The sequence below is a fragment of the Candida pseudojiufengensis genome (assembly GCF_024610245.1).
Source record: "Candida pseudojiufengensis strain CBS 10847 chromosome Unknown scaffold8, whole genome shotgun sequence".
Taxonomy (NCBI): domain Eukaryota; kingdom Fungi; phylum Ascomycota; class Pichiomycetes; order Serinales; family Debaryomycetaceae; genus Lodderomyces; species Lodderomyces pseudojiufengensis.
The window spans coordinates 225,464-241,212 of record NW_026261526.1 but is presented as its reverse complement, the minus strand read 5'-3'; the positions used below and the strand labels follow the sequence as shown (position 1 = coordinate 241,212).

The 15,749-nt window shown below is 25.2% G+C and overlaps 4 protein-coding genes across 4 annotated transcripts; 1 reads left to right on the top strand and 3 right to left on the bottom strand. All coding sequences in view use genetic code 12, as the record gives it.

The window, feature by feature from the left end:
• Positions 1-895: 895 nt before the first annotated feature.
• Positions 896-3,724, bottom strand: VPS35 (retromer subunit; the record flags this gene model as incomplete). The annotated part of the gene is made up of 1 exon (XM_051756342.1): positions 896-3,724. The coding sequence occupies one exon, from the start codon at positions 3,722-3,724 to the stop codon at positions 896-898; it is 2,829 nt and encodes a 942-aa protein (XP_051615414.1).
• A 730-nt stretch (positions 3,725-4,454) lies between these two features.
• On the bottom strand, positions 4,455-6,536 carry KGF55_001734 (uncharacterized protein; the record flags this gene model as incomplete). Its single annotated transcript, XM_051756341.1, has 1 exon — positions 4,455-6,536. The coding sequence occupies one exon, from the start codon at positions 6,534-6,536 to the stop codon at positions 4,455-4,457; it is 2,082 nt and encodes a 693-aa protein (XP_051615413.1).
• A 5,009-nt stretch (positions 6,537-11,545) lies between these two features.
• On the bottom strand, positions 11,546-13,030 carry APN2 (DNA-(apurinic or apyrimidinic site) lyase; the record flags this gene model as incomplete). The annotated part of the gene is made up of 1 exon (XM_051756340.1): positions 11,546-13,030. One exon carries the CDS (start codon positions 13,028-13,030, stop codon positions 11,546-11,548), a length of 1,485 nt encoding a protein of 494 aa, XP_051615412.1.
• An 823-nt stretch (positions 13,031-13,853) lies between these two features.
• Positions 13,854-15,599, top strand: PEA2 (Pea2p; the record flags this gene model as incomplete). Its single annotated transcript, XM_051756339.1, has 1 exon — positions 13,854-15,599. The coding sequence occupies one exon, from the start codon at positions 13,854-13,856 to the stop codon at positions 15,597-15,599; it is 1,746 nt and encodes a 581-aa protein (XP_051615411.1).
• Positions 15,600-15,749: the final 150 nt, after the last annotated feature.

Sequence of the window (15,749 nt, the reverse complement as noted above, 5' to 3'; positions counted from 1 at the left end):
AAGCAATAGAATATTCTTATAACACAAACTGCACGACTTATTAAACTATTCAGATATTACATAATATTATTTATTACTATGACATAATTATTATTATGCAGTACATTAAATCCACCTTTCAGTTGTTCGGCCAAGGATTTAAAACATCTCTACTACAATAATTATCTTATCATTTATTACATCCATACCTCAACTATATAAAAATAACTACAATACCGTGGTAGTTTTGTTTCAAAGTTCATCAGATTAATACTTTACATGTATGTCTTCACCAAAATATCTACATAACCGACTATCCGGATACTGAAGTTGTTGATAGTACTAACCATTCCCCTCTGTGGTCTAAGTCTCCATGGATGTAACAATATTGTAATGGATGGAGATATTGAAAAAAGGAGTAAACACACACAAGGCTTATATTTTTTATTTTACTTTTCTCACGAAAAATTAATAAAAGAAACAACCAATGGTTAAACTTCTTTAAAAGCAATTGTCTTTACTAAGCTTTTTAACTTTACATTTTCTATTTTATTTCTACTTACTATTTAACTCAGCTTTGTAGATTTTCTGACCTAAGCCAAGGATTAGTTTATTTTTTGTTTGAACGAATGTGATGGTGGTAACAAGAATTTAAGTTTATTATATAACTTAATAATTTCGTTTATTATTATTTTGACGGGTTTTCAATTTTGTAACAATTCGGGATTTGACTAGCATTTTTTATACTTAGTAGGTTTAACTATGTAGTGACAATTTAATATACTACCACGAATTGTTATAAGAGATTAAGATAGAAAGAAACATGAGGTATAACTTATATGCAAGGCTTTTATTTTATTTATTCAATCTATTTACTTTATTCAATGTATTCAATTTATTATAAAATTCCATTACCTTAGTTATTAGTACTAAAATGATGATTAATTTGTTGTAAAGTTTGATTAAAAAATGAAATAGTAGATTTAAAAATTTTAGATTCTTTATTATCATCATTTTCCTCATCTTTTTCTTCATTATTATTATTTGAATCATTTAAATTTTCAATATTTGTTTTAATTAAATTAATTAATCCATTAATATAATTTAAATTTATTAATTGATTACCATAAATATTAAAAACAAGACATTTATTTAAAATTTCAATAAATAAATGTAATGATAAATATGGATCAATTGATGAATCTGATATTCTTAATGATTTTTGTAAACATTCTAATACTCTTTTTGAATCTCTATATAATTGTGGTTTAATTTCGATTAGTTCTGTTTGCGGGTTTTCTTTTGATTCTTCTTTTGTTTTGTCATTTGTCTCTTTAGTGTCTTCTTGTGTTGATTTATCTTTTGAAGCGTTTTCCTCTTCATTCTCTTTAATCTTATCATCTCCATCTACTACATCATCATCTTCAACTATTGGTGATTTTTCATTTGGTAATAATAAATTTTCAGACCACCACCATAAATGAGCACATGAATAAATAGCTCTACATTGATCTTGCTTTTTTAATATTTTAGAACCATATAAAGTTAATTTTGTAATTAATTCATTATATTGATTTTTAGATAAAAATCTAATTTTAATTAAAGTATTTGCTATTGAAATGATAGATTGATAAGCAATTGATCCACTAGCTAGCGAATTATAAGGATTTAATTTTAAATATGGTTTATATTGATGCATGGACATTATTAAATTTTCTTCATATATTATAAATATTTGATTAAAAATTTCAAAAGTAATTGAATTTAATTTTAATTGATCTGATATTGATGCAATATTTAAATATAAAGATAAAATTAATTCTGAATTATATTCATAATGAATTTGATATAATTCATCAATTATAATTGATAAATTTTTAAAATTTGAAATTAATTTTGATTGGTTGTTTTCTTGTAATTCTTTATTTTCAATATTTAAATTTATATAACCTATAATTTTTAATTTGAATAAAATTTGTGAAATTAATGTTGGATAAGTATAAATTATATTTTCATGATTTTTATTCAAATATTTTTTTCTTATATAAAATAAATTATTTATTGATTTATTTAAATCATTTGGATCATTAATTAATTGTATTATTAAACTTAATTTTGATTGAATTTCTAAATATTCTGGTGTTATTAATTTTTCACCATTATTTATTTTAATAGTTTTTGTTATTCCTAAATCCTTTGCTGTATCTAGATCTGTTGATGGTGAATCTTTCACCAATATTAATAAATATTTAAAAATATTATCAATTTCATTAACATCGGAAAAAAATTCTTCTCCATTGAATAATTCCAAAATTTTATCTACTATAGATATTGATATTTCCTTTTGTAATGATTTATTTAATTTTTCATAAAATGGAAAAAAGTTATTAAATATAAAAATTGTTTTGATTGAAGTAAATTTTTTAATAGATTCCATTAAAAGCAGTAATAATAATTCTTGTTGTTCTTCTTCTTCAATTTTATCATTTTGGGGGGTTGTTAAATTTTCTGCAGCAAATTCATATATAATATCTAAATTTTTAAAATTTTTATCATCAAAAGTTAATGATAAATTTATAAAAGATTTTAATAATTTTGAATTTTCTTCAATACTTATATTTGATTCTTCATTTTTAATTAAATTTAAATAAAATTTCCAAAAAATTTCAAATAATTTATTAACATCAAGTCTTTTCTGAGGACTAGTATTCCCATTTATTGATAAATTTTCCATATCATTATTAAATTTATTATATGTAATAAATTTTTCAATTAATGTATTTACTAATTCACTTTTATTCAATAAAGGATGTAAATTTAAAAATACTTGATTTAATAAATCTTCTAATGTTGCAAAATGAAATTCATCTGGAAAAATTTGTATAATAACATCAATTAAATAAGTTTGAGCTAAATGATCTTTACATTGTATTATTTGTTCTGTTATAATTGGAAATACTTTATCTTTATAAAATTCAATTTGAGAAAATGAATCATCTATATCTGCATTATCTTTCTCATTATCTTCCTTACGTTTCTCATTATTCAAACTTTCATAATCATCCATAATTTGACTTAATCGAACTAAATTAGAACCAACTAAAATTTTTAATTCTTTTCTTTCTTTATATCTAATTTCTCTTTCAGATGAATGACCTTGATGTTGTAATCTTACCCATAATTTATTCATTTCAATAAAATTTTTAATTAAAAATTCAATAGTTTCATTAAAATCTTGTTTATTATCAAAAGGTAATAAATTTTTAATTCTTTGACTTAAATAATATCTTAAAAATAATCCTCTTATTGGATGTTGAACTCCATGACACATTTCAATCATATCTTTCATTAAATCTTTTATTGGAGAATTGTTGAATTTCATATATGTTGTTCCTATAACTATCATCATATATAATCTTGGTATAATATTTCCTGAATATTGAACAATTTCATATAGATCAGCTAAAAATGTATTTTGAGTTGAATCATTTGTGGTGGTGGTATTATTATTACTTAAATATAAACTTAAAATCTCCAAGGAATCAAAAATTAACATATAAATTTCATAATATTGTTTTGGAGTTAATTGATTAGTTCTTAATTCATTTAAAAAATTTGAACAATGTTTTAAAGCTTGTAATAATTTATTTTCTTCTAAATCATTTTTCATTAAATTCAGTTGATGTTTTATATTTGATATACTTGTATTTAAAATATTTGTTTGTTCTGATGATGATATTGCCATTTTTTAGGGTGAGTTATGAGTATGGTATCAATTGAAAAAGTTGAAAAGTACGAGCAAAGTATTTTAAATTGAATTTGGATTGGGAATTGACAATTGGTATTTGAGTCGGTATAACTTATGAGATTTTGGTTGTCAAATTGATGGAATCTTAATTTTTTTGTCGGATTTTTCATTATCGAGTAAAGTACGTAAAAACAAATACGACACGAAATTCGACAAACAGATCTTTCAACTTTATAGAATTACTTAAACTTCACACCAATAACCATGTTGTTTGCCAAAGGATTGCGTAAATTATCAGAATAATACCATTGAGTAGAAAAGAGGACTTCGTTAAGGATTTGTATAGTTTTCAAAATTTTTTGATTTTTCTTCAAAGAAAAGATGTTAATACGATGATTATTGATATTATAAATTAACAAATGAATAAAACATTATACAAGCTATTAATACTAATACAAATAAAACAAATTTTTTAAGTTAAATTGATTTTAATTTGGTCTTTTCTCTGAAAAAAAAATCGAAGATCCGAAAACTTTTATATTGTTAATTAAAGAATGATGACACATTTTGAATAAAATTAGGTGAACAAGAACAATCAATATTCTGTTGGTAAGATGAAATTAAAGTGATAAATTAACGATACTTTGATATTTTAATGATTTCTTAACACACTATCATTCTACTTCTCTTCTATGAAAATCATTTCATTGCAATCACAATGATTCAATTAATCAAGTAATGAAGAAACTGACATTTTCACTTTTGGAGCTTTTTCATTATTTTGAGATGAAGTAATGTCTTGAATTTCAGTTTCATGACTATTACTTCTATTCCCATCATCGTCATCATCATCATCATTATCATTGTCTTTATTACCATCATTATGCTTATTAATATTATTATTATTTTCTTCTTCATCTTTCCCTATATTTCTTTTTTCAAAACTTAAATTTTCTTCATTTAATTCTTTAACTTTATTAATAGATGTATTACTTGAATTAAATTCATTTTTATAATAAGAATGAGAAGGGGAAGTTAAAATTGATGAAGAAGTATTTGTTACTGAAAGATTTGGATTTAATATTGAATTTGTTGATGATACTGAAAATCGCGTGGAGGGAGTTAATGATGGAGAATTGAAAGATGAATTTTGTGAAAAATTTCTTTTATGTGTTGTTGTTGTTGCTGACGCTTGAGATTGATGGAAATGTTGATTATGTTGAGAATTTTGGTGTTGTTGTTGTAAATGATGTAAATGATGATCTGTAGATTTCATAGTATTCGGAAAAAATTCAGGTGCTATTGAACTTGATCTTCTTGAAGAATTATTTGTTGATAAATTATTATTATTATTATTAATTAATTCAAAGTGAGATATTGAATTATTTCTTGATTGTGAATTCCCCAACATTAATGGTGATCCATGATATGATGGAGATACATTACCACTTTGAGATTGTTGACTACCCGAAGAATGATTTAAATTTGAATGTGATCCATTTGAATGAGCTTGTATTAACATTGAATGAGCACTTGAATGTCTTCTATTGAATTGATCATCAATTAATCTTCGCTTGTTTGATTGTGATATTGGTGGTAAAGTATTTGAATTCATATCAAAACTTGCTGATCTGAAATTTGATGGTTTTAATGGTGAATGATTACTTAATATATTTGATGATGGTATGTTAGAAGAAGTATTACCTAATTTTGGTAAATTGTTTTCATTTTGATTACCAAACATTGATGTATTGAATGAAATTTGTGGTAAATGATGTGTATTGGGTATTTGTTGTTGTTGTTGAGATGGTGGCTGTGGAATTTGATGATTTAAACTTGAAGACGCACTCATTATAGTTGACCCAGATTGTGGTGGTTGTTGAGGTGGTTGAGGTAAATTCGAGGCAATTTTTAATTTTGAATCATCATCATCACTAAATTTTCTTTCATTATTTTCACTAATTATACTATTTTGACTAGTACTTGTTGCTAAACTTGCTCTTCTTCTTCTATTAGCTCCACCATTCCACCAATTTTTTATTGCATTATCTGATCTACCATTTAAATGTCTTGATATTTCTGCCCATTTTTTGCCATATTGAGCAACTAATTTTTCGATTAATTCACCTTCTTCTGGTGAAATTGGAGCTCTATTTAAACTCGGTTTTAAATTTTGATGATATCTTTCTCTACATTGTTTTGGAGTACGAGATTCTAATTTATTTGAAATTCTTACCCAATTTGTTGGTCCATATAATGATATTAACTCTAATAATTTCTTATCTTCTAATGGAGACCATGGGCCTCTTCTATTTGAATTTGAAGAATTTGGATTTGAAGTTGAATTTAAATTCATTGATGTTGATAAATTTTCTGATGATTGTAGTCCTTGTTGAGGAGGAATTGTTGTAGATTGCTGTTGCATTAAAGTCTGGGGATGAGATGATATACTAATATGATTATATTGAGTAGTTGGATGACTTAAAGGTTGAGGTAATGGATGATAATGTTGATGTTGATATGGAAGTTGATGCAGCAATGCCTGATGTAATGGTTGTTGTGGTTGTATATCATTTTGAGGAAGATGAATTGGTTGTCTAAAATGTAGATCTGATGATGGTATTTGTTGATTAGACTCAATTGGTGGTTGAGATTGATAATGTTGAGGTATAGATGATATATGTAGTGTTGAAGATGTATTTGGAGTATATTGATTAATTGAAGGTGGTTTATTAGATAAAGGTTGTTGATGATGATGATTCGTCGCGGGTAAATATTGAAAATGACTAGTTGTTTTATCGTACATCATTATTTTTAGTTTTGTATTATATTGTATATTAAATTAGTTTTGAATTAAATCACTTTCAAAATGATAAATTAGTTGATTATTTGGATATTATTGAACAACTACTATTTGAAATTACAATTAAATTAAACAATTGATCCTTATTGAAGTGTAAAAAATTATTATATAACGAATGTGTATGACTATATCTTGTAGTATGATGTATGAATTATTTAGTTAATGTAATTTACTTGAATAAGAGACCAGCTCTTTTAGGTGAATATTCAAATAAAATAAATGAATCCAATGTTTGAAGTATTACTTCTTCTTGAATAATAGTAATACAAGTGGATAACAATGCTATCTAGCACTCTAATCTTAAATCTTAATCTTTTTAAGTTCTTCTTGCTGATGTTATTGTAAGTAGAACTCTAACTTTTTTTTTTCAGTTGTCTTTCTCTGTCTTTTAAATTTAAGATTTTTTTTTTTTTTGTTTTTTTTTTTTATTTTTAAGGGACGGATTTATTATTACTTTTATATTGTTGTTATTAAGTTAATTAGTAATTAATTATTGGTATATGACCTTTTTAGATACACCCAATGTACGGATAAATTGAATCGTTGTCTTTCTAATCCTTTTGGAACTGTACAACGGATGAGTCTCAATATGTTTGTTTCAATTGACTTTCAATATGGTTTATATAAATTAAGAAAATTCTCAACAAAATAAGTTTGACTCTCTTTACTTCGGATTTGTCGTTCTTTTCACTAGATTAAAAATCTCTGTTTTCGCTACTCTTCGACCGATGACGTGTGTAGGATTAAATTCAGTTTTGACGAAATTGTTGAATGAATGGTTGAACGAATTGAAAAATTTGATGATATGATAGAAAAGAATATTGGAGGTTTAAAGAGTAGAATTTACCTAATTTTCTCTAATTTTTTTTTTTTAATCGAAAAGACGCAAATAAACATTTTGGATAAACTTGTATTTTTTTACCCTTGAGTACATACAAATACATACTATTACATACATACTTTCTATTTAATTTACATGGTTTTGATCATTTTTAAAATTAATGTTTTTCTGTTTATTGATGGAAAACGATTTTTATTTTTATTTTTTTTATTTTTATAATTTAAAGTTTTATTTCACTTAATGAACAATTTTTCAGACAGACATTTATCTTATACACGCTAACAAATGTCAATTACTTCACAAGCAACACATAACCTTAAATTGTATACACATATTGTGAACTGATCAACTTAACTTTGACAGAAACGTAAATAAGGCATTCAAGTTTATCAAATGTTCAATAGTGCATTTGATTCAAGAGATTCAACATTTTTTTACGTCATATTTTTTAACCCCCACCCTCCCCTCCAAAAAAAAGATAGTAGCCTAACATTCGGAATAACTCTTGGATTATCATAACTCAATTTGAATAGATCGAATGTTATATCGACAACCAACACATTGTCATGTATTGTAACACAAACCTGCTTTCTCTAACCTTTTTGTGTTTATTCTTATTTGAAAATATATATATAATCCAATCGAGTGGCACAATATTTTTTAATTGAATTTTTCATATAATTTCTAGGAAAGTAATTAAAAGAGATTATCAACTTGTTTTTTTTCACTTCATGCACTAAGCAATAATTGTTATTTTTTTATCAAATTGTTAAGATCTAGATTACTTGCCTACTCAATTTCATCAAGATTTTAATCGAAGGAGACAAAATAAAACACTTACTTTTACATACTTATTTCGCTTCTGACTATTCTTTAGAGCTAAACTTTAGTAATCTTTTTTTTTTTACCTTCCCCCTCCTCAACATCCTGGTACATAACCGTTTCAGTCTTGTTAAGTATAATCTAAAAATCGTTTAAAAAAATGTTGAATTCCAAAAACAGAGCAAAATCAAGAAACTGGAAAATAATAATAAAAAGAAAATGCAAAAAAACCAAAAACAGTAAAAACGTATGCGTTTATTTAAATTAAAGTAAAATATCAAACGTTTGAGAATTGTAAATTGAACACCAAATAAATTAATTACCAAATCTGAATAAATTTACCATTAAAAAGATAAATAAATAAAAGAAAAAGGATCATCAATTTTTTTTACTTCTGTTGAAAGAAAGAAAGGAAGAATTCGGATAAACGATATCCGTTATAAAACGTATGGTATTAGCATATACATTATTTATATGTTTCAAGATTTGATTTAAAACAAATTAATTACTTAATTAAAAATTACCCACCTAAATTTATTAAAATCTTAAAGCCGGTCTTTGAAATAAATGAAAAGAATAAAGAAATATAAAAAAGAACAAGAACAATTAATTAATATCATGTAACATAGCTATTAATAAGGTAATTTAAATCTAGTGTCTGATTTTTATTATGTGTAGATCTAAGCTTCATAGAAGGAAATTAAAATTAAAAAAAAAAAAGTTTAGATTCTCGGACTTAGCAAGCAGTAATAGTATTTCAATAAACCCGATCAATTGAAGAAATCTATACGATATACGATTATTACATGGTAAAAAGGTTTTATAAATTAAAATATTTATAAGGTTTATGGTTTTGAGAGTATCATCCATCATCTATGTAATCAATATGACGTTGAGAAAAGTATTATTAGAATCAACTCACTTTACATAAAATTATAATAAGTCCTTTTTAATAAATTAGAGTAAAAAATATCTTGTGTAATCAAACGAACTTAGAGATCTTCAATTTAATAATCCAATTAAACAAACGTTTTGAAGTTGAGGTCATTCTTCAAGTTTTCTTTTTGGATTCAATAGTGATACATTAGATACAAATATTCATGACCAGATTAAACTATTTTTAGAGTGTAGAGGAGACGGCAACTTGTGCATCAAAGCTCTTCGACTCAAGCCCCAAAATATTATTCCATCATCTCTTGCATTCAAAATTTCAAGTAAACATCAGCATTATTTTAAATGAGACTGAGCATCATCACATAATTATGTCATCATGTATACCTTCTCTGTCATGTTGAAGTTTTTTAATTACTAAAAAGAGCAAGTTCTTATGTATTTCAAAATTCCTTTATGAAACAAATTGATACTTTGTTTAAATATAGTAAGGAACAGACTGAATTTACATCATTATCTTACCGACTTGACCTTATATTATAGAATAATTCTGCAAAAGAATGCAAATTTACTTAAAGAGGATATTCTAAACTGATTTTTTTGGTGATCTTGACGTTTTATTACTGCATAATTTATATTTGCAATCAATTATCTTTGATCATGCTAAAGTTTGATGGGATTCAATTTAACAATTCCGTTTCTTTTAATAAATACGTCAAGTTTGATGATCTTGGATTTTGAAATTGTAATCAAAAAATTTCCGTTTTTATGTAACTCTAACCTGATTTTCTGTTTCAATGATAATCAAGTACATCAATTTCCAGATAAACGTGTTACAGGGAAGGCTATAACATTTAGAAAATTAGAATTCAAATCATGGGACATTTCCCCGAACAGATGTGATATCTTTTAGTCTAGTTTAGTTCTCCATAGAACAATAAATTTTTGACTTGTATTGTTTCAAATTGTACTTATCTATCAATGTAACAGCTAAACATTTTTTTAAAACAATAGTTTGATTGTTAATCAAAAAAATTGAAGTTTTGAAAAAGCCACCTTTTTCAGGTTAAATGAAATAAGTATAAACTAAAAATACTTTAAATTTGAAATTTTGACAGGCCCTGTCGTTTTTGCAAACTCTTTTTCTTCCTCAGCTTGGCTTAAAGTTATTGTCTTCTTTCTTTTGTGTTCATCGGTTTTATTCACATTCTATTTGATTATAACAGTAGATTAATAATTTATTCCTCTCCACAAAATATTTGATTTACTGTATAGAATCTATTGTTAATTTTTATTCTTTATTTAGTGTCATGGTGTTTTGTTAGAATTAAGCGAAACCTAGTTTCGGTTACTTCGATGAATACCCTTACAGAATACAAAGTTTTAAAGGCATGTGATTTGAATCCTTCTATATTTGTTCAAAATTCGATCGATTTTCCTCTGAGCCTAAATATTTCACAACCAATATGAAATTTAGTTTGCAAAAGAGCTAGCAAGTAGCATTAAATTTAAGATCCAAAATTTGAACTAGAATGTAATTTCATTTCTTGAAATTGCAAAAACTAAAAAAATTTGAAATTTTCACTTTCAAATTTAAGCAAATTGAATCCATTTCAAGATAATTTCAAAAACAACGTCAAAAAAGGGAAATAAGTTGAACAATCAATGCATCAAAAAAACGTTATCGATCGGTTCTTTCAGGTATTTTACTTCGTCGCTAAAGATTATGATGGACTAACTAATGAAAATGAGATTTCTTTACTATTTTACCCCGTTTTTAAATTTGAATCAAAGACTTACTAATATTTGTCTAGGCCATCTAATTTTTAATTCCTTTTGATCAACGTTTTAAGATTTACAGATCTTCAATTAATGATAGAAACATTTAAAAGGCATATGGGCTCACATGGATATTCAAGTAATAAATTATTTGAAAAGGTAAAAAATGTCTGAATGTCTGTTGTCCCCAATTTAACTTGATTAAGTAAAAACTTTTATTTTGTGTTACTGACACAAAAGCAAAATGTTTTATATTTATTTATTTTTGTTAAGGGGTATTCATAGTTTCAATTATTTATTTGTTCATTTAATGGATAAACCTTTGAATAATAGACTAAAAATTATTGTTAAAATAACTTGTTTCATATTGTCTTGAACTGGTCATATTGTTCGAACCCCGGTCATATTATGTTGAACTGGTTATAATATTTTCCGATAAGTTTTGAAAATGCTTAACCCATGGATGTTTCAACGAATTTTTATGGATGTTCCTCGAATTCTTTTATCGATGTTGGATCAAAATTGAAAGAAACGGAATGAGTAAAGAATTTTTCGAAGAAAGAAGGAAGGGTTTGGACCGAAATTGTGAAACAGCGAAAGAAACTGGTACTCTTTAGTACTATCATAAAAAATAATCGTTAATTGATTTTTTGGAACTACTAGATAATTTGTTATTATCTATAGTTTTTCTACTTTTATACACAAGTACTTTGGGTTTTTTGGAATTTGATTTCTGATCAGTTTCTGTTTCTTTATTGTCTTTTGAAATTTCAGGTTGTGGAGAAGAAGTTCTTGATGAGGTTGAAGAAGATATTGATTCTGATGAACCATTTGATTCAATAAAATTTCTTTTTCCAAATAATGTAGAAATATCTCGAATTTTATTTAATTTAAAATGATTTTTTGCTTCAAACATTATTTTTTTATCTTGATATTTATTCAATTCGATCATTATATCTTTTTTTTCCTTTCCTTCTTCATTTTCTTCATTCCAATTTTCAAAATCTGTAAATACTGGACAATGATCACTACCTTGAATAAAAGGTAATATATCAGCATTTGAAGTGTGTTTTATCATTTTTGTACAATTACATAAAATTAAATCAATTCTTGAACCATAATTAATTTGTCTTGAACTTGTTAATGTATTCCAAACAGTATACATTTTTTTTCTTCTACCTTGATAAATTCTTGTTGTATCATAAAATATTTGATAATTACTATAATTTATCTTCTGTTTATCTCGTAGCAAGTATATCATTGATTGAATAACATATTTATTCATTAGTTCTCTTGATTTTCTTGAAAATTTAAAATTTATACATTCTTTATAATTTTCAATTTCAAAATTCACACCATCTCTTATATCTTCTATAATTTTTAAACCTAATCTATCATTTATTCCTTCTGCACTATCAATTAAATCAAGACTTACATTTATATCACCCATTATAATAATTCTTTTACCCAAGTTATGTAAATTTTCACATCTTTTTAATAATTGTTGTAAAAATAGTAGTCTAAAAGTTTCACCTTCTTCTGTTCCTTGAGAATTTGCAGGACAATATAATGCAAATATTACAAGATTGTTAATCAATTCAACTATAACACATCTTCCTTCACTATCTAAATTTAAAGCTTCAGATTCACTCATATCATTAGTATATCCCCCAATTTTATCTTCTTGATCTCTATACCTTGTTCCTGACTTATCTGATAAATAACCAGTTAAACCTTCTTCAGCTTTGACAACAGTGTAAATTTGTTTTTCCTCATCATTTTCTGGTTTCTTTATAAATAATCCAACTCCACTATATCCCTTTTTCTTTGTTGGTAAACTTATAAAAGATCTATAATTTTTTAAATGACCAATATTTTTAATTTCATTTAATGTTGTATTTATAGTTAATTTTAATTCTTGTAAAGTTATAATATCACTTTTTAAAGATAAAAAAATATCATTAAATTCTTGTTTAAATTGATTCCATGGATGATAATTACATATAGTTTTGATACCATTTACATTAAATGTTAAAAATCTTATTGTTTTGTTTGATTTTTTGATTGGAATTTTAGTAAATGGTGGTTGTGATAGTATTTCTTCCATTCATGTGATGTGATATCTGGCCGAGAATCAGGTTATGATTGGTAAGTTTAGTTAAGTTTAGTTCCAGCTGTTGGTGATGTCAAAGTCCACTTTGAGTAATGAAATTGTTTTGTGATGCGTCCTATCGATTGTCGCGGTGTTTGGACGTAATCCGGTACAAACTTAAACGTAAATTTTTGGCGCATTTTTGCCCCTGCTACCAAATAGCACATATAAAAAAGATTTACAATAATGAGATCTTAATTGTTTTGAGTAAGAATTTTGAGATACAGAACGAAAATTCAGATCTCATTTATAAACTCACAAAGTTCATGATCTTTATCACTTGAAGATTCAAAAAGTAAATTGTTACCATTCATTCGTGATTGTATACTTGGTACAAATTTGTACTGTACCGCTCTTGAGTCAAAGACTCGTCTTATTGCCTTATAAATATGTCAATAAAAACGCGTCTTATTTTACATTAATAATAAAATTTGTTATTGAATAAAATTACACGAAAAAAATACTTTTAATTTCATTTGCTTTTATTTACTATTTTTTATCAATCAATTAATCGAATTTCATAATACTTTGTTTTTACAATACTTTATAACACAATCAATCCATTGGGTCACTGAGAACAAAGACATCACACATCTTTTCAATCAAATTTTTATCTCATATCAAACCGGTATCGAACTAAGATTTGGATCTAGATCTAAGAATCAAATACCAAGAGATCCAGACGATAGTTTAAAAATTAATTTTTCAACACTAAACCTAATTTTTGATTCATGCAACTTCATCAACCATCAACTTAGCATTCTTTAAACTCGACAAAATGATTGATAACGAATTATTCATAAGGGATTCACCTTTCAAACAAACACATACTGATTCATCAAATAATTTTAATTTATCTAACACAACTTCAGATTTAATTAAATTTCAATTACAAGAACAATATAGACATTCATTAACAAAAGTTAATGAAAATTTAAGTACCACTAAAGGTGATGATTTAAATTATAACAATCATAGAATATCATTTCAACAACCTTTTCATAATCATTTACAACAAAAATTAGATTCAAATCAAATTTCTTTAAATATACCAAGTTTATCGTCAACTCCAACATCAGGATCAACAGATGAAAGTGATAATGATGATGAAGATGATTGTAGTTTAGATTCATTTTTATCTCAAACTAACCCCAATGTTTATTTAAATTTGAAAGTACTTATTGAAAATTCAATATTTGAATCAACTTATGTAAATAAAAATTCTATTTTATCATTAAATGAAGTTAAAATTTTAAAAAATCATATTGAAGATAAAGAAGTAATTATAGGTTATTTAAAATCGAAAATTTTATTATCACAACAATTTATAAACAAAGTTATAACAAATGATACTGAATCATCTACATTAATTAGAATCATTAAAACCATTACATCTTTACAAGATCAATTGATTTTAAATACTCAAGATTTAGATGAATCACGTCAAAAATTAAACAATCATAATTTATCATGTTTATTATTAGGATATATTGAAGATATAAAACGAAGTCGAGAAGAAGATCAGTTTGAACAACCAACAATTTCAAATACAAATTCACCAGGTAAAATTTCAAATTCAACATTAACTTCTTCACCAAAAAAATTACAAAAATCACAAAAATTAATAGATTCAATATTTGCTCATATTGCTAATATTGCAGCACAACGAGGGATAAGTTTACCTTCTCCATCTTCATCAAATTCTGGGGAGGGAGAAGAAGAAGAAGTTGAAAATAAATTAAAATCAATTTGGTTGCAAGAATGTATTGATACAATTTTAATAAATACACCTTCAACAAAATCATCACCAACACCTGATACTACAACTCACAATGAAAGTTCATTTTCCAAATCTACAACCACCACCACCACAGAAAAACCTCGTGATTATAAAACTGCATTTAATGATTTAAGATTTTCATATGAATATTTAGCAAAAGAATATGAACTTTCCAAACTTTCAACTTCCAAATTAATACAAGAATATAAAAAAAAATTAGATAAAGTAGAAAGATTAAAAAGTATTGAAAATTTAAGTACTTCAACATTAACATCACCAACAAAATTATCATTAGAATCAAAAGAAAAAGAAATTTTAAAACTTCGTAAAGAATTATTAGCTTTAAAAATTGATAAAATTGGATCGAATACAATTTCTTCATCATCATCATCAAATTTAATTTCTCCTAATTTAGATTCTAATTTTTCAAATAATTTATCACCAATGAATAGTGGTTCTATATTTTTATCAACTGGTCAATCTTCAACTACTAGAGGTAGTACAACATCAAATACAGGTTCTACATTAAGTGATGAAGATGATTTAAATTCAATACATTCATTTAATAAACCTGTATCAAATTCTGGTGGTGGAGTAAGTAATGCAATGTTAAGAAAAGAATTTAAAAAAATTGTTAGTGAAATGCAAGATCAATACGAATTTGAATTAACAGAAGAAAGAATGAGGCGACAAAAATTAGAAGAAGAATTAGAATCGTTAAAAGAAAAAACAAAACTTGATTGAGAATTGAGTATAGAATCTTGACGAATCTTGCTAGGATAGATACTTTTTAATTCTTTTGTAGATAAATCTCTATAGATCTTTGTGTTAGTAATAAATAATTGGTCCCCATTTAATTTTGAAACACGATCCTTAATTTTAACGTTTAATTTT